This window comes from Camelus dromedarius, chromosome 8 (genome assembly GCF_036321535.1).
Source record: "Camelus dromedarius isolate mCamDro1 chromosome 8, mCamDro1.pat, whole genome shotgun sequence".
Classification (NCBI taxonomy): Eukaryota; Metazoa; Chordata; class Mammalia; order Artiodactyla; family Camelidae; genus Camelus; species Camelus dromedarius.
Genome location: NC_087443.1, coordinates 19,896,334 through 19,916,038, shown reverse-complemented (window position 1 = coordinate 19,916,038; position 19,705 = coordinate 19,896,334). Strand labels below are relative to the sequence as shown.

Genomic DNA, 19,705 nt, shown 5'->3' with positions numbered 1-19,705 from the left:
CCATGCCCTGGCATCGTGGATTTTCTCACATGGTTGGTTCAACAGGCCCTGGGCAGTGGACCCCTGTGACCTGCAGTGAGCTCCACCTGAGCCCCACTCAGACTTCGTTTTGGGGCCCCTCCGTGTTGCTCTCTGTCTTTCCTATTCATGTCTCCTAGCACAATCCTTAGTCCTGACCTCAGACCTCTTTCTAGGCAGGAGCCCAACTTAAGCCCTGTTCTCTGCACCAAGCCAGGCCCCTTTGTCCATCCAGCTTCACCCAACAGAGGTGCTTCCATGGGGTAGTGGGCAGGTGTGTGAAAGTCCAGAACGGGGAGAGGAGCAACTCGCTGGCTCACCGTCCCCCCACCCTACTTGCCACCTGTGTCCAGCCACTACCAGAAAACCTGGGGCACAGACAGGGAAGCTATGCGTTGTCTTTTTATTATTTTAGCATCTTTCTTGGGAATCTTCAATAAGATAAGAGCAACATGGATCATCTTAAGTTAGTCCGGTGATCCAAGGTTAAGGCACTCTTTCTCCCAAAATGCCTTAACTCTTCAGGATGGTTGAGGAACTTTACGCTTGCCATAGTCACTCATAAATTAGCACTTGGCAGATACACAAGGATCTGTTTTCTGCTGCATATAGGCTGTAAGATTTTTTTAAAATTTTTTATTGTATTTTAAAATCACTACAGATTCATAGGAAGTTGCAAAAATAATACAGAGAGTCCCCAAGCAGCCTTCACTTAATTTCTCCCAATGGTTCCATCTTGTATAACTAAAGTACAATTTCAAAACCAGGAAACTGACATTGGCACAATTTGTATGCATAGTTCTTTGTCATTTTATCACACGTGCAGATTCTTGTAACCCCACCACGATCGATCGACGTACAGAATTTGATCACCACAGTCATGGTCATGCTCAGCATCAATCACCCCTCGTCAGCCTTGACCCCTGGCAACCACTGATCTGTTTTTCATCTCTAGCATTTTGTCATTTACAGGATATTCTGTAAGTGGAATCACAGAGTATGTGACCTTTGAAGATAGGCCTTTTTTACCCAGAACAATGCCTTGAGATCCATCCAAGTTGTATCCATAGTGCGCTTTTATTGCTGACTGGTATCACACACCAGAGTTGGTTAAACCATCCTGTTGAGGGAAACTTGGTTATTCCTAGTTTGGGGCCAAACAAAGCAGACTATTTACATTTAACAAATTACTAAGGTGTTAGCACATCAGTCTGGCCATTATATATTTTTTTGTTTCCTATTTTTCCCTCTGTTGTTCATTTCTCTTTTTCCTGCCTACCTTTGCATTACTGAAAGATTCGTTAAAATTCTACTTTGATTTATGTAGTTTTTTTTTTTTATTTGAGGTTTTTTTGGTATGACTTCCTGGTATAAATTTTAGTTGCTTGAGGTATCATGTTATACACACATAACTTATCAGAGGCAACTGGGGTTGGGATTTTACCAGTTCAAGTTAAGCATAAGAGCATACGTCTTTTAAGTCTTAAAGCCTTCTTTTAAATCTTTAGTTGTCTATCATTTATATCTATCGTTGTCGTAAGCATTTTCTCTATACACATTAAAAAAAAAAATCACACATCAAATATTTCCCAAAGTCATTTTTGCACACAGATCATCAAAAAAGGCAAAGTGAATTTAAGAAGCAATTCAATGGCTTGGCCGGCACCAGAGAGCCTGGCTTCCAGAATGTTCCCCATGACACTCTCTTTCTTCTCCTAACTGAGCGCTTTTCTTCATCAGAGTTGTTTATTCTTCTTAGCTGATTAGTCTTCAAGTTTTTGTCATAAGCTACTCTAGGGAGATGTTGAGCGAATCCTGGGGATGGAGACACAAAAGGCCGAGGTGATTACTCCATGTCACGGGGTAAAACACAGCTAGGTAGAGGTCACACAGGGGTCACCTAGGTCATGCCTGACTCTCAGAGAGGTGGTGACTGGGTGAGCGTGGAAAGGACTTTTGTTCTATTTGAGGAAAGAGAAACCCCATGGTGTTCCTATCAAGTGTCTGGGGGCCTAATATGCTCTCCAGGAAGTGAAGGTGACTGTGGTCTTTTAGGGCATGAGGGACCGTTGACACGAAACCTTCCCTTGACAGAAAAAGGAATAAACTATAGAAGATGCCTCCTCTTAATGAGCTCCGTGTCTCGTCTTTGCTTCATCCTACCGCCAAAGTTTCCTGACAAATGAGGGGTCTAAGGTGAATGCATCCTGGGGCAGATCAAAGCCCCCGCCTGTTAATTTCTCAAGCCTGGTGAGGTTTAGTGCGCTTAAAATCTCTCCCTAAGACATAGCTGCAGGCGTGAAAGCCCAGCAAAGCACCTAGAGATGAAGGACGGCAAAACCCGTCATCGTGCACGCCACCCACTCCGCCAGCAGGAAATCCAGGAGAAGCACTGGGCAGAGATTTTGAGGACCACGTGCAGTGGGCGAAGCTGCTGCGATGGAGCCGGAGAGGGAGTAGAAGGGCCAACTTGTGGTCCAGACCAAGACCCCTTGTGGAGGTGCACGGAGATCTTTTTCCTTAACTCCTGCTCTTCGCTGATCCTTCTGAATGACCAAGAAGGGAACACTAATTCTAAAGAAAAAGTGTCTCAAGGGGACAGAATGGAAATGGACAGGATCCAAATAACTAGCCACAATTCTGTTTGGAATGAATGCCTCTGTGCCCCTTGGGATGGAGATGAAGTAGCTAAAATAGCAGGATGGCTCCCTTGGGGACATGCTCAAGGCCCAGCACTCCCGTGGGGACTCCTGAGCCTCAGGCATGACATCTCATCATGCACTTCACAGACACGGGTCCTCTATTCCTCTACAGACGGGCTTCTAAGACATCATTTTGGTCATTAAATGAAGGGGAAATTGTAAAGAATGACATTCAGTGCTCACAAGGACATAATGAAATGGGTTCTCTAATATATTCCTGGTAGATATATAAATGGGTATAAACTTTTTATAAGCCACTTGATAGCACATATCAAAAATTATTTTAAAAACACACCCTTTAACACAGTATTTGCAATAATGAAGCTCTACCAGAAAATAATGCAAAATATTTTAAATGTCTTAACCATTCAGGCATCATCACAAAACAATTTCTGTTAGTGAAAAACTGGGAACAACTTGAAAGCCCAATAGTAACTTACAGTAACGTATATTCATGCTAAACTATCTCGCAGATGTTTTAAATTATGGTTACTAAGATCGTGTAAACACTTGGGTTTGAAAGCAGGATAAAAATGACACGAATGCTATTATTTTAACTATGTATAAAAATATACACAGAAAAATAACTCATAGGGAAATCTGTCAATATTACAGCTGGCTTACCCTGTAGAATTCTAAGCTGCTATATTTAAAACAATATATGGTTTTGTTCCTTTTATAATAGAAAACATTTAATAAAGAGGAAAGCTTAAAAGGGAATTTTGAATCTATATCTTCAGAGATTTTAGAAATATGATAGAGTCGTCACAGCTAAGCATTAACATGGAAAAGCAGCAGTGAGGAGTGAAAAAATGAAGCACACTGTCTGCTATGGTTTATAACATGAAAAAGAAATATGTTAGTTACACTGAACTAATGGATATCCGTCTCTTGGTGCATTTCCATTAACCACTACAAAACTTGCCACCAACACAGGAAAGCCTTGATTTAACCAAAACAAAACAAAACTATTCTAACACTGTCTTCCTTGATCCATTTATTTTAGGCAGTATGAAGGCGTGAGTGAGTGGTCCAGAGAAGGTCCTCAGCTATTGTGAGGATTGACTCTACCTCTGTCATTTCTGCCAACAGCTCTAGAGGGACTAGGGACACTGTCAAAGTGGAATTTCAGCTTTGAGTTGCACCAAGCTCTAGTTCTTAGAGAGAACTGACTTCTACCAAGTACTCCTGCTCTGAGCATCTGCTGGAGACCCACAGCAACCCTTAGAGTTGGGCTGGTGTTATTTCCACTTTACAGATGAGGGAACCAAAGCTGAGTAGAATGCCCAGGGAGATGGATGGCAAGGAAGAGGCAGAGCTGCCCTAGGTTAGATGTGTCCAACTCCAGAATCTTTGGCTTTTTCTCTGTTCCAGGCCAGCCCTGCACACCGTTAGGCTCTGATCTCCTAACTTCCTCAAACAATGACATCACGCTCTGTTTTCTTTCATCTCATCTTCCCCACAGGTTGCACAGGGCAAGGCAAGCTTTCCCCCATTGGACACAGTCCCTGCTCCCAGCACAGTGCCTCACGAGGTATTTATTTATTGACTGCACCAACCCCTATGTGCACACATTCTTTCCTTACTCCACAAAGGTCTGCAAAAGTGTTGGACGTAATAAGATGGGAGTGCAACCTCATTCATTCACAGCCAGTCAAGGGCTGGCAGGTTTAGGCTAAAAAGCTCCTAGAGCAAATTATGCAAGTGCAGATAAGAGAAAAGGATAGGACTGCTTTAAGCCCAAGATGTTAATGCCAGTACTTAGCGACAGTATCTGCCCATCACTGTGGCCCAGTTTTGTCCCCTTCCTAAGATGAAATGTCCATCAGCCCTCCTACCAACCCATCCTCTGAGATTCCTGACTATTGAAGCCCTGATCCAAAGCATTCCTATAGAACAGGCTCCCCATTTGGGAGCTGGCAGTGGTCCTGAAATGGGTGATAATGAGGTTAAGAGTATGCTCGTGTGAGCTGCCCGGGCCGTGGGCTGTAGGCAGGAGAGTTCTGGGGTGGAAGTGAGATGGACGGCCCTTTCCTGACTCATTGTGCCTGTACATGTGGGTGTGTGAATGCAGAGACAGAAATGTATGGAATGGCAAAGAACTAAAAGCCTTTCAATCAACAAAATCACAAGCCAAGGAGGTCAGGAAAGGTATTTTATGGGCTTGGCTGGAGGAGCTATTGCAGTGATGGAAGACTCCCTCAGTTTTCTGAGGGTGCACCCACTGCCATCTTCCCTCCCTCCCATTTCCGTTCCTGCCTTGGGGTCGGGGTCCCAGGTCACCTCCAATCTTCCTGGGATCCTTTGGCCATGGAGTTGGGTGAGACCAAATTAGAAAAGATGGCCCTTTTCGGTGCCGTCACAGTCATGTTCTTGATTTTGTTCAGCTTTTCCCGGGCCTGCTGGCATTTTCTCAGGCAAGTCCCACACAGATCCTTCTCGTCCACCAGGTACAGATTTTCCATCCGCTTGATTGTATCTATGAATGTATCCGCCTCTTCTGCCTTGGGAAAAGGGTTTCGCTTTGTGTTGAGCTTTTTCAGCTTGGGGAGCTTGGAGATGCTGGTGGGGACGGAGTTGAGCAGGTTGTCATGGAGACCCACCTCATGGAGCTCCTTCAGGGCGCCCAGCGTGGTGGGCACGCTGTCCAGGTGATTCAGGCCTAAGTTCACAGTGCGGATGTTCTTGAGCTGATTGAGCTCCACGGGCAGCCCGTTGGCGGTCAGCCTGTTGTTGCTCACGTTGAGGTAGAGCAGAGTGGTCATCTGGCCGATGGACTCAGGCAGCCTATCGATGTAGTTGCTGTGCAAGTCCAGCCACCGCAGGTTTTGGAACTTGGAGATGGAGTCAGGGATCTTCTTGATCATGTTCCGGCTAAGGTCGAGCTCGTCCACATCACTGAGCCGCAGGATGCACTTGGGGAAGGTGGTAATTCCCATCTTGCTCAAGTCGAGGCGTTTTTTCCCGTCGAATGTGATCTTGATGCAATTCTTGGCCACATTGAAGGTGATCTTTTTGCCCTTGGGGCCTTTGCCACCCTTGGCCATGTTCTTTTAGTTAAGGGAGTGTGTTTGAAGTAGATAGTTCTGATTGATTGGTGATCAGTTTGAGGAAAAAAGTCATATGAAACTGCTAGAAGGTACACTCTGATAAGAAAAGAAAAAATATCTAGTTAGGAGAGGACATGAGGGTTCTAGACTCCCCCTAAATCTTAATGCTTCACTCTCTCGTGGTTGAAAAGGAGATTGAGAGGAAAGTGGAGAAAAATTAGGCCATGAGCAGAAGTAGCCTAGCCAAAGAGCGTTAGCAAACCGAATGCCCGCTTCACACTTCAGTGCTCCCAGATGTAAAATGGGAGGTTCAGGGTTGGCCTGAAGGATGCTTACCACCCCTCTGGCTACGCCAGTCCCCGACTACAATCCATTGTCTTGGACTTTGACATATTTCCCCTCCTGGGGACATGTGTATTCGTGTGTGTTGGGGTGGGGGCAGCCTTGGATAGCTGCCATTTCCCAGATCCCTACTTAAATCTAGTCTTTTCTCAGAGTTATCTCATGAGTTCCTAGGGTGGGATGGTTGAGGTCTCAGAAGCAACGCAGCCTGGAGATGAGGGAACAAGACGGGAGTTAAGAATGACACGTGTGCTACCTCCCTCTTCACCGTCTGGAACTAGTCAGGCCTCGGCTCCTATGACTGCATTGCAATAAAAGCAGCACAGAGAGGTCTTTGGCTCGACCCACCAGTAGAAGGATGTACCGCTGTGCCCATGAGCACGGAGGGGGCCAGCTTGGAGCCTGGCAGAACCAAAATGAGAATGCTGCCTTTTTCCACCTCCTACCCCCTTGTCTCCCTCCCCTCACATCCTTCACACTGAAATCAGCTGTGGACACCTCTGCGCCTATAGGTGTGGTAACAGGACTGCTGCCGTCGGAGAAGGAGAACGTACAGAGTGATGGGTGGATTCTGGCCTCAGATGCTTGCTTAGAATCCAGTTCTTCCCCAATTGTCTTGCATATTCGGTGCCTCAGTCTCCTCATTTGTGAAAACAGCCCCCTGTTAGGACTCTTTGGGAGTGTAAATTATCTAAACTACAAAATGCTTACAGCAGTGCCTGGCACACAGTAAAACCCTAATTAACTATTAAATGTTATTATCAGGAACTTCGCACATACTGATTTTAATCCTCAACAGTCCAACAAGGTCCACAGGATTACCCCCATTATTAAGAGAAGAAGACTGAGGTTTAGGAGTGAGGGAGGTCTACAGCTCAGAAGAGGATGCAACTGGCCTGCCCGTTCTCGAGGCTCTTTTCTTTTCTACAACTTGGTGCCTCTTGCTTGCTGCTTTTGTATTTTGGACCAAGCTCCCACCCTGGACAGATGTGTGCTGTCAGGAGACAAATGCTAGAACTGCCTCCATTCCCTGGCAGGCATGGGCGGGAGAGGGGCTCTGCAGTCTCTCCACTTCATCATCCAGGCCCTTTATCAGGAACCAGGTTTCTGTCATACATACAGCGCCAGCAATCAGGCTGTGTGAGCCTAGCATCCCCTGTTTTCCTGGTACAATAATCCTCAGTGTCAAAGGAAGTAGGCAAAAATGCCTCCCACGTGCTTATTATAAATCCCACTGTTGCCACTCCTAGCTGGAGGTCAGAGCTGCCCACCCTGTGCAAGTCCCGCTGGACCAGAGCCTCCGGAGCTGGATGGGGGCCTCCGCGATAACCCAGTGAGAGTCCTCTCAGCCCTCAGCAGCACTGACGTTCTCTGGAGCAGGCCTTGTAAGCTGAACCTGTTCTTCAGAAACAATGGGCCGACCGCATTCAGGCGTAATTGGCTGGTTACCAAAGACAGTCCTGGCTTGACCAGTACTGAAGTGTGTGTATCATGCTACTGTGAGGAAGTGGATGGGATAAAGCAGTTTAAAAAGGAAAGCTGGGGTTTCAGTCACAGTTAAAATGCAGTATCACCCACTGAGTGCAGCTGAAGGCCCCGGACAGCCCGCGCGGAGCAGCTGGCACGCTGACATCTCTGAAGATAAATGGTATCAGACAGACTGGAGGAGTAACTCAAAGTAAGACCAGCTTTGAACCAATGACAACAGCCTTCCAAGAAAAGCCTCTTTTACTGGCCAAGGTTGGGAAAGGGAACCTTTTAGGGTCAAAGAGAGTGAAGGAGATCTCCTGTTGTTTTTCTGTTTTTTCCATTCTCTCCTGCCTCAGCCCCAGGCAATCCTATCTCACTGGAGTCAGGCAGGCAGGCACCTAAAACTCTGCAGGAGAATAACAATTGTCTTTGACCAAACTGTCATCCCATGAGGTAGAAGTTTGCTTTTTCCTCTCTGTCTCACTGCCACTTGGCCCTGGAGGCAGAAACCATGGCAGGAAGTACACAGCAGGTTTAGAAAACAAGATTCCTGGATTTCTAGCCAGAACACCAAGGGTGGGGCAGAGGGCAGCTCTTGGGAACCACGAAGTGTTGGGGAGATTGCAAAAAGGATAGAGCTGAATAAAGTTGTGTGTGAACTCCTGGTCGCGCCCTGAGCTGCCTATGAATAATGGATAAAATCCTGAACTGGGTCTTTAGTGCCTAATCCCAAACCCTGAACCCAAAGGCACTGTGAACTGAGCGAAGAGAGAGACCACTGTGCAGGTTCCAGCCTGGTGCCTGAGTAGCAACATGAAGGACTAGTTTGAAAAGCACTGTAAATTCTTTGAACGCAGAATGGGACACTGTAACCATAATCTACAGAAGCTACAGAAGGTTTGCCAGAACTCGTGACTTGTGACTGTCTGCTCAAAATATACATCTTTCGTTATCAATATATGAATACATTCTATAAAAAGGAGAAGACAGAGAGCTGTGGTGCAGAAAAATATTTGAAGGAAAAATGAGTAAAAACTTCCAAAAGTTGGTGAGAGACATAAAAATTACAGATTCAAGAAGCTCAGGGAATCCCAAACAGGAAAAACTCAAAGAAGTCCACGTTCAGACATAATCAAACTGCTCAAAATTAAAGAAAAAAACTAAAGAAAAAAAATGACACATTGCTTACAGGGAACAGCAATATGAATGACTTCCGTTTTCTCACTAGAAGCCATGGAGGCCAGAGGTACTGGAAAAATATTTTTAAAATAACGCTGAAAATATAGGACTGTCAGCCAGCAATCCTTTATGAATGAAGGCAAATGAGACATTCCCAGCTGAATGAAATATAAAAGGATTTGCCACTAGCTGGGCTTTTACGAAAGAAATGGTAAAGGAAGTCTTTAGGTAAAAGAGAAACAATACTAAAGAGAAACTTGGACTTTGAGAATCAAGGGAGAGCAATGGAAATGATAGGTATCTGGAAAATATAATAGACTGTTTTTCTCCTCTTATGATCTTTAAAATATGTGTGATAGCTGAAAGCAGACATTTTAATACTGTCCAGGTATGTAGACGGAGTGCAAATAACAACTACAACATAGTGGGGGAAGTTAATGAGACCTATAGGTAGGTAAGACTTTTACACTGTTTTTGAAGTAGTAAAATATTAATTCTAAATAGGCTGTAGAGAGTTAAGGGTGTATATTTTAATCTCCAGAGTAATCAGAATGGATAATTATCAGAATGGATTATAAAAGAAAAAGGCCCAATTATATGCCATCTATAAGAAATCCACTTTAAGTAAACAAAAGTAAGTTAAACTAAGGGAATGGAAAAAGACGTACTATGCAAACACTAAAGGAAAGCTGGAGTGATTTTACTAATAACAGACAAGGTATATTTCAGAGCATGAAAATTTACCTGAGATTAAGAATATCACAAGAGACACTTCAACAAGAAGATACAAAAAGCCTAAATGTGTGTGTACTTAACAATAGAGCTTTAATATAGATGAAGCAAAAAATGACAAAATTTGAAGGAGAAATGGGCAAATTCATAATTAAAGTTGGAGACAGCAATACTTCTCTCTCAAATCAATAGAAGTAGAGAGAAAATCAGCAAGGAATGGGGTTTCTCAATCATGGTTCTGTTGACATTTTGGGCCAGACAGTTCTTTGTTGTTGGCAGGAGTGGGGTGGTGATGAGAGGAAGGCCTGTCCTATGCATTGTAGGATATTTAGCAGCAGAAAGCCAGAATATTCTACCCACTAAAAGCCAGTAGCTCTCCATTAGCTGAACAACCAATAATGCTTTTAAACATTGCCATCTGTCCGCTGGGTAGCAAAATTGCCCCCACAAGAGAACCACTGATAAAGAACTAAACATTACCATCAACCAACTGGATCCAATTGACATTTATAAAACACTCTACCCAGCACAGAATACACATTCTTTTCAAGTGCATATGTAATATTCACAAATATAGGCCCTATTCTTGGTCATAAAATAAATCTTAACAATTGAATTGAAATCATATAAAGAGTGTTCTCTAAAAATAATGGAATTAAATTAGAAGACAATATTAGAACAATAACTAGAAAATCTCCATATAGTTAAAAAATTAACATATTTGTAAATAAGCCTTGAGTCAAATAAATCTCAAGGGAAATTAGAAAATATTTTGACCTGAACAAATACAAAAATGGAACATATTAAAACTTATGGTATGCAACTAAAGCAGTGATTAGAGGAAAATTTATAGCTTTAAATGTTCACATTAGGGACATTTAAAAAAGAAATTTCTCAAATGAATAATATAAACTCCTACCTTAAATAAACTAGTAAAGAAGAGCAAAATAAACTAAAGCATGAACAGAGGGAAAATAATAAAGATGAGTAGAAATCAATAAAATTGAAAGAATAAAGACAGTAGAGAAAAATCCATAAAATTAAAAGCTGGTTCTTTGAAAGGTTTAATAAAATTGTTAAGTCTCTAGCCAGGCTGACAATAAAAAAAGGAGAGAAGATATAAATTATGAACATCAGTAATTAAAGCAAGGATATGACTGAAAACCTATAGGCATTAAAAGTATAAGAGAATAGTACCACTTTAGAAAAAAACTTAGATGAAATTGACCACAAACTAAAAAATTTAACCCATGAAGAAAGAGACAACTCTTAAAAGACCTATATTTATTAAAGAGACTGAATTCACAGTTGAAAATCTTCCCCCCAAAACCCCTCCGGGCTCAAATGGTTTTACTGGCAAATTCTGCCAAATATTTAAAGATAATGACACCAGTTTTATATAAACTTTTCCATAAGATAGAAGAGGGAGCAATTCTTAATGTATTTTCTGAGGCCAGCATTACCCTAATACTAAAATCACATATAGACAGTTTAAGGAAAGAAAACTGCAGACCAATACCTCATGAACTTGGACATAAAAATCCTCAACAAAATATTAGTAAATTGAATATATATATATATACACACACACACATAAAATACATATATATATATAAAATACATGACATCTAAGTAGAAATGCAAGGTTGATTCAGTATTCAGAAAGCAACATAATATAGCACATTAACAGACTAAAAAGAAAAAAATATATCATCATATCAACTTATGCTGGAAAAAACACATATCAATACTATGTATTCATTCATGACAAAAAGTCTCAGCAAACAAGTAGTAAAAAGGCTCTTCCTTAACCTGACATACGGCTCCCACAAAAAAAAAAAAAAAAAAAACCCTGTAGTTAATGTAATTGGTGACAGACTGAATGCTTTTCCCCCTAAGTTTGAGAATAATACAAGAAGGTTAATTCATTACTCCTATTAATATTACATTGGAAAGTCCAGTCAGTGCAATAATGCAAGAAAAATAAAAGGAAATAACGGACAGATAGGAAAGAATGAAATAAAACTGTTTCTACTCACAGTTGATCGAATTGTCCACATAGAGAATCCCACTGAATTTAAAATACGCTCTTGAAACTAGTGGGTTTAGCAAGGTTGCAGGCTACAAAGTTACACAGAAAACCCTCACTGCATTTCTATATATTATCAATGAACTACTGGAAACTGAAATTTGAAAAATAATAATGCTCCAAAAAAATAAAACGTGTGTATTTCACGTAACTGAAAAAAAGTGCAGGATTTCTGTGATGGAAATTAAAAAACACTGATGAAAGAAAGCAAAGAAGAACTAAATAAGTGGAGAAACATACCATTCATGAGTTGAAAGACCTAATATAGTTAAGATGTCCATTCATCCCAAATTAGGCTAAGGATCAATGTGATTCCAATAAAAATTCCAGCAGGATTACTTGTATATAGGAAAAAACAGATTCTAAAATTTATATTGAAAAGAAAAGGAACTAGAAACCCAAAACTATTTTGTAAGAGAAACAGAGTTGGAGGTATCATGCATCTTGATTTTAAAACTTACCGTGTCATTGTAACATGTGATATTGGTGAAAGGATGTGATATATACACACACACACGTGCGCGCATGCATACTGATCTATATAGGTCAGTGATCACATATACTGATCTGTATAGATCAGTGGAATTGAAAATAGAATCTAGAGCTAGATCCACATAAATATGGTCAAATGGTAAATTGTTTTTTGGCAAAAGCTGAGGAGAAATTCAATGGAGAAACACCAGACTTTTCAACAAATGTGTTGGAACAATTGGTTACCCGTATGCAAAAAAGTTGACTCTCAACCTAATTAACTCAGATTAACTCAAAATGGGGCATAGATATGTAAATTGTAAAACCACAGAACTTTTTTTTGAAGCTTTTTGGGGGAGTGTGGGGATTAGATTTATTTATTTTTCAATGGAGGTACTGGGAATTGAACACAGGACCTCGTGCGTGCTAAGCATATACTCTACCACTGAGCTATGCCCACGCCCCAGAAAAACCCATAGACCTTTTAAAGGAAAACGTAGGAGAAATTATTCATGACCTTGAATTAGGCAGAAGTGCGATTCATAAAAGAAAATATTGACAGATTGGACTCCAACAATATTTAAAATTTTTTGCTCTGTAAAAAAAAATCAAAACCAAAACCAAAACCCATATTCAACCAAGTACTAGTATCCAGACTCTATAAAGAACTCAAGGTCAACAGTAAGAAAGCAAACAATGTAATAAAAAAAAATGCTCGAGATTTAATGAGACATTTCACCATAGAAGTTGTGTGGATGACTAATAAGCCCACAAAACCACAAAACATTGCTCCACATCATTAGTCACTAGGGAAAAGCAAATGAAAATCACAGTCAGATTACTAAAATACCTAAAACAGTTACTAAAATACCTAAAACAAAAAACAGGACATAAAATGCAATAGCACAAAGATTTGGCGAGAATGTGGAGCAACTGGAATGCTTATATATTGTTGATGGGAATTCAGAATGGTACAATCATCCTGAAAAACAGTTTGGCAACTTCTGATAAAATTAATCATACTTAATCATATGACCGAGCATTCTTCCATCTAGCTATTTACTCAAAAAAACCCCAAAACTATGTTCACACGAAAACTTGTGTTTATAGTTACTGTATTCACAGTTGCCAAAAACAGAAACAAAAAACCCAAAGGTCTTTCAGTGCGTGGATGAATGAGAAACGTTGGCTAATCCTTATAATGGAATACTCTCAAGCGTAAAGAGGACAAATCTTATTGATACATGTAACAACTTGGATGCATCTCAAGAGCATTTTGCTGAGTAAAAGAAGCCAATCTTAATAGTCTACATAAGGAATGATTCCGTTTGCACAACACTTTGGAAAAGCCACAAGGAAAGGTACAAAAAAGAGATGGGTAGTTGCCAGGGACTAGGGATGCAGAAGGTTTGACAACAGTGGAGCAGCACAAGTGGGCTTTCTGGGGTGCTGCACCTGCCTGTACCCTGACTGTGGTGGTGCTTACGTGAGGCTGTACGTGTTAGAGCTCAGTCAACTGTATACAAAAAAGGCAATTTTACTGTAGGTAAATTTACAGTTTTTAAAAAAACTTAGAAATATTTGGGACTCCATATTCTATTTTTGGGGATTTTTTTTTTGTTATTAAGTTGTATGAGCTGTTTACATATTCTGGAAATTAAGCGTTTGTCAGTCACTAGATGACCTGTTATGATCAATTCATAGACTCCTCCGATGTCAATGTGTGACCAACCCACACAAGGGAAGCTGGCAATTACAGAGAGAGAGAGATATAAAATAGATTTAATCAGAAGGATGGATAGATAGATAAATAAACAGATAGATGGCTGAACAGACAGACGGATGGATGGACAGACAAATAATAGATTTTATTTCTCATGAACAGCTTAGAAACCCAAGTATGAGAAGTTTCTAAATGTACTTTTTGTTTTGTACAGTTGGTTTTTATACTTTGGAAAAACTGAACCAGTTGGTTTGACTAACTTCTAATTAATTTTTCTATCTAGTCATTGTGAATCAAACAGCATGGTGGGACACCCCATGGATATCTAAATTAAAAATGTAACAGCAACTTATATTTTAATGCCATCAAATATTTGCAAGCATTTTCAGTTGTAAGATCATTGTCTTCACTCTGATACGAGAATTTATCTGGTGCTTCACACCCATGTATCTTTATATTTTTAAGTAAGACTGATTTTATTTATATATAGCTGATATCTTTAAACATCTTGCTAAGACAGTCTCAATAATTACTTCACTCTTTTCACTGATGCACTGAGACAAGGTGGACATACTGTAGAACTGAAACCCTCAAAGTCAGCGCCGTTTCACAGCCAGTATCTGGGACTAACTTCATAGCCAGCTTTGTGCCATATGAATGAGAAATAGCTTTTGCACTTTGGACATCTCTTAAGGGGAAACAATGCATACCTGCCCCAGTGAAGTCATTCATTCAAAAGTCATTATTCTCTCTCCTGACTCTCGTAAGACCCATTCACTAGGCATGTAACAGGCCAGCTTCTGATCTCCTCTGCTCTGATTTCCCCCTTCAGGTCATTCCCTGTGCCCTCCAACCCCTCCCAAAACGAGCTGTTCCTTCACCTGAGAAGCCCTGGGGCAGGTGGAGATGTGGGTGGTCACGGTGGGGCCGTCTGTGGAGTGTGTGTGTCTAGAACCTCTGACCAGGCTTCCAAAACAGGCACTAATGTTTGACTCGGGCATGGTCTGCACTGAGGGAAAGAATGACCATTTGTCCAGCACCCACTCTGGGCCAGGAACGGTATTCTCTGCCACTGGCCTTAGTGTTACCTGGTTTTTGGAGCAGAGACTCCCTGGGGGCATAGATGAGTGCTTTTAGTCTCTCTGCCAGCCCTTTAGAGGCACTTCATGCCTCCTCTGCAAAGCCAGTGCCCTCCAGTTTGCCCTTTCATTCAGTCCTCACAGCTCTCCTTTGAGGTAGGAATATCCCTCCCACCCAAAGATAAGGACCTGGTGGGTGGGTGGGGTGTAAAGTTGGTTTATCCAAGCTCACACTGTCCGCCTCATTCCAGGGCATCCAGTTGGGACGTTCTTTCCATGACATCAGAGCTGCAGCAGACAGAGAGTCTGCATGGAAATTAGCAGGTTCACTTCATTTGGCAATTATCTGGTTAATTTTGATCAATGCAGCGCTAAAGATCTTGGTGGGGTATTTCCCATGTATAGCTTCATCTACCCCTAATATTATTTACTTCTCTGTCCTCAGCATCACTGTGGCTTTGCACATGTGCTGCCCGGGAAGCTGTTATCTGTCAAACTGCCCCCATCCCCCTGGTGGGTAATAAGAATTCAACTTTTATTTGGAGCAAAAGTTCCCAGGGGGTCACATGGCCCAATAACAAAGGATTATGATTTCTTATTGGTTTAATAGCATCTCTTTTGTAATTCTGAATGTACTCTGTTTTAATTGGATTTGTTAAAGGAACAGAGGGAATAGGTGCCTTACAGTTAAAATAAAATATTAAGATTATTAGTTTAACAGACTAGAAACGCCTTGTTCATCAACCAACACATTCAAAGCACACAGAGCAACCTTGACTCCCAGGAAAGCGAAGAACCAAAGTCAGTCCTGGCACCTTTAAATCCCAAGAGGTGAGCATTAATTCAGTTTCAGCCAGCGTGGTTTAAGCACCGCTATGGCCAGACAGGTGTGACTGGATTTTTCTCCTCTCAGCCACGGCCTCCCTTGCAGATAGGGAAGCCGGGCTCAGAGAGGTGGCTCGGCAGGGCAAGAAGCACAGGGCCTTGAGACCCGCGAGGGCCGCCACCCAGCTCCTCATTTATTGTCCGGTGGCCCTGGCCAGTCTGCAGAGCGTCACTGAGCTTCAGCCCCCACTTCTGTAAATAGGACAGTAAAAGTGGCTGCTTCTGAAGGGCAGGGTAAGGGTGAGCAACTGTGTGTCAGGGCGAGGGGAGGTGTGGGGAGCAGCAGCGGCGGGGACTGGACTGATGCATCATAACTGATGACAGTGGAGCCAGGACGCCAGGATTCCAGTGGGTTAGAAACACATAGCACAGCGTCCTTACTTACTGGGGCATCCCTGTCTCCCGCGTGCAGACACTGGGTTACTTTATCTGGAGGACAAGGACGTTGCTCCTTGGAGGCACAGTGCCGCCCCCCAGGATGGCAGAGTAGGGGGCAGTTCTCAAGTGCTCTGTGCTTTGTGCATTCTTTCTGTACCATGACCCCATCTGGCCTCAGGGAGAGCCTGCTAAGGGTGGACATGGTGCAGAATCTGGTGCACACGCTGGTGCGCCTCGGCAGTGTGCACTGGTGGATACCCCAGTGGGGTTCCCCTGTCTGCTGTGGGACAGCCCCCAGCTCCGGGGAAGGCTTTGCGGAAACCCGCCCACCTGTGAACTTCCTGAAGGGGAGCCCTGAGCACCAACTCTAAGGGAGCAGCCGAACTTCCTTTGGTTCTTTGGAGTTCATTCATTCATCAACAGCGCGCACTGAATAACGACTGTGAACGAGGTGCTTATTTACGCAACAAGCAAAATAAAGGCCCTGCTCACAGCCTATAAGAGGAGATGAACCAAAGCAGACAAACCTAACACCAGGTGCCATGAGTGCCAGGAAGAGAAAAAGCTGGGACAAGAGAGAGAGCGTTGTGGGGAGACGTGCTCTTTTGGAGACGTGACCAGGAAGGGCCTCTGACCAGAAGATGTCTGAGCAGAGACAGAAGTGAGGATGCAGGGAGGCAGGGAGGGTATTTCAGACAGAGGGAAGGCCAGATGGAAAGGCTCCAGGCTCCATGTCAGAGGGGAGGGGAGGGACAGCAGGAGGGCAGGGGAAGGAGGGGAGACCATGGAAGGACAGACAGAGGGAAGGAGGGAGGGAGGGAGAGAAGGAAGAAGTGAAGGAAGGAAAGAAGGCAGGCAGGCTAAAGGCAAAAAAACAAAAACAAAAACAAAAACCCAGGGCAGACGTGCTGTGCCGTATTTTTCAAATGATACTTAAGTCCCCAGGACATGTCAAACCAAGGAGAGAAGGCCCGTGCCTACACTTCCCCCAGAGTGACCACAGACAGGACAGGGTCTCTCCGCTCTAATTTCTACCTGAGGCAGCCCCGTGCTCTCTTGAATCTCCAGCAAACTTGGCCGCGCTGGAGTGGTGACAGCGGGGAGTGGTACGCAGCCCCGGCAGCCGCCCTTGTCTCCCTCCACAGGGGTCCTCTCAGAGCCAGCAAGCCGGCCACCACCCTGAAAACCCTCAGTCAAGCACGGACGACTGTGGTATCAGAACCACGTAGCCTTTTACACGTGGGTGAGAGCAGTGCAGCGCAGTGTCGGGGAGGATGCTTATGTAAAGCACAGTGTCGGGGAGGATGCTTATGTAAACCCCAGCTAATCGGTCCCCATCTAGAACAGAAGGGCACTGGAAGGACCACGGTCTCATTTTTAAAGGGATACTTCAGGTTAAAGGAAAAGAGTGCAAAAGGATAGTTCGGGGGTCTTTGTATATACGGCACCTGTCTTTCAAAAACGCTACGACTTCTAATCTTAACGTTTTTCTGTAGAAATATTTTCTAAATTCAGATTTCCCTTTCCTCCTTCAGTCTTTATCAGGCTTATTTAAAGTTTTTACTGAAGCATCCAAGGCAATCATCAATAAGACAGACCTCTTTTCTGATGACTTTGGGCACAAAGATATAACTTGTCAGGAAGGATGCAAGCAAAGGCGTATAACAGGCAGCACTTTGTTTAGGACAGGGCAGCTCTTCAGCATTTTCCAAATAGGGACAGAGCCCTTGTATTAGCCATTTTGTCTGTTCCTTTCCTGTTATGTATAAAGTACTCGGTAGAAGCCAGGCACCCAGGCAGTGGAGAATGTGGAGGCTTTGAGACCACTGGAACTGGACTCCATCCACACCTTCACTGTCAACCTGGTTTTAATCATGAGCTCAGTTTACTGATCTGCAAAATGGGTTAGAAAGTTGCAGGTTGCTGTGAAGAGTCAATGAGGTGATGGCTACATTAAGTGACTAGTGTGCACTGGGCACTCAATGAATGGTAATCTGGTACCCGGTACCTTTATGATGGTAAATAACACTGATAGATTTCACCAAACAGCACCATATTGAGAGCCTCCCTCAAATCAGTAGCCCCAAGACCCTCCCTCTTGGTCATTAATCCCAGATGTAGGATTCGTGGAACAGTCTTTGCTGATCCCCAAGCAGAAAAGTCTTCGCAACCTTTTAAGCACAATTAGTAATGATAATAATAAGAAGAGAAAATAGCTTGTCCAAAGTCACACAGACTTGAAGTAGGGGCACCTTCCTTTCCCCATGATACCTGTCGTGGAAATAGGGACGTGAGGCATGTGTTCTAGTGTGTTCCATGACCGATCCCTCCTTGGAAGGCCCAGCCCAGCCTAGGACTCCACCGCGTGTCAGTGGATTCCAGTGTTCGGGATCACTTGCAGAAAGGGTTTGCGTCCGGACTTCTCAAAAGACAGACTGTGCTCTAAGCTCCAGCACAGTCAGCAGTCACTGAGTGACGTCTGCTGCTGAAGTCACCTTCACAGGCTTCAGCCCTCCTGGCTGGCCGAGCATTGCAGTTTCCTTACAGGGGTAACTGGGTGGGTGGAGGAGCAGTTCAAACACTGGTCTCCACCTCCTTGTGGTGCCACAAACACTCCAGGACACTCAGACTTTGGAAAGATCATTAGAAAGTGTGACCCAAAGCCCCATGGACTCCCACACTAACCTTGCAAGCTGGGCCCCCCCACCCCCTGCTAGCTGCCCTTCCTACCTGGGGCTCTGGGCCAGCTCCCTCCTCTCCTGAATAATGAATTAGCCAGTGGCGGTGGTGTCTGGGGGTTGTAAATAAAGCACACCAGGAGAACCAGCATTTTCAAAGTTGCTTATTACTCAAAGGAGGAGAGAAAAAAAGTTTGAAGAGGTCGTAGTGTGGCAGAGTTAAAGTAAAATAAATGCAATTAGAGGAAAACTTACCCTGCTGGTCTCAGTTCCTCTTCCTCAATGGTGAAACTTTGTCACCAGGCAACAAGAGGCTTGGGATCTGGAGTTCATTAGCATAATCTGACGCCAGCCTGTAAGGTGAAAGAACACAGTGCTGACAGCGTCTCCAGGACACTCAGACTCCCAGCAGGCCGGCTTGCTTCCCACGCAGAGGGAGGCCAGGTCTGGGGTCGCTGGGACTCTTGCCGGGGGCTTGCTCCTGGCTTCCCCCAGCCTGCCGTGGGGGTTGCAGTATCAGCAGGGCTGCTTTTCTTGAAGACCGCAGGCAGTGCACGTTGCTAACAGAGGGGAAAGAGCCACGTTTGCCTCTTGGAAGGAAAAAATATCTTCTATAGCATTGAGTCTCATGAAACATCATCGACTTCCCTGTAATTTGGCCCCCATATTTCTTTCTTGCCCTTTGGTTTTTGAGAGAGGGCCGTCTTTTATCTCTTTATTTATTTGAATTTAATTTTTTCTTGCGGTTTTCTCTTTTACACCCCTTTTTCACTAATAGATCAGAGTGACTACTGCTTATAAAAATCAGACATTCTACAACAATTTTTTATTGATTAATATTACATCATTCAGTGCTGATATGTAGTTTCCAAGCTCGACATTTTGAATGAATGTGCAATTATGAATCTC

At 43.4% G+C, this 19,705-nt stretch overlaps 2 protein-coding genes across 7 annotated transcripts in view; one reads left to right on the top strand and one right to left on the bottom strand.

Moving 5' to 3' along the window:
* WDFY4 (WDFY family member 4) overlaps window positions 1–19,705 on the top strand; it is a 267,352-nt gene that overhangs the window by 210,289 nt on the left and 37,358 nt on the right. For 4 of the 6 annotated variants that reach the window (XM_064487946.1, XM_031460980.2, XM_031460979.2 and 1 more), the window contains exon 48: window positions 4,186–4,254. The exons of the other annotated variants lie outside the window; for them this stretch is intronic. In XM_064487946.1, coding sequence (XP_064344016.1) covers window positions 4,186–4,254 — 69 coding nt within the window. The remainder of the gene's footprint in view (window positions 1–4,185; window positions 4,255–19,705) is intronic. 6 annotated transcript variants of the gene reach the window in all.
* Window positions 1,426–19,075, bottom strand: LRRC18 (leucine rich repeat containing 18). The gene is made up of 3 exons (XM_031460984.2): window positions 19,052–19,075; window positions 5,004–5,866; window positions 1,426–1,833 (listed from the first exon to the last, which is right to left on the bottom strand). Exons 2-3 carry the CDS (start codon window positions 5,765–5,767, stop codon window positions 1,812–1,814), a joined length of 786 nt encoding a protein of 261 aa, XP_031316844.2. The 5' UTR covers window positions 5,768–5,866; window positions 19,052–19,075; the 3' UTR covers window positions 1,426–1,811.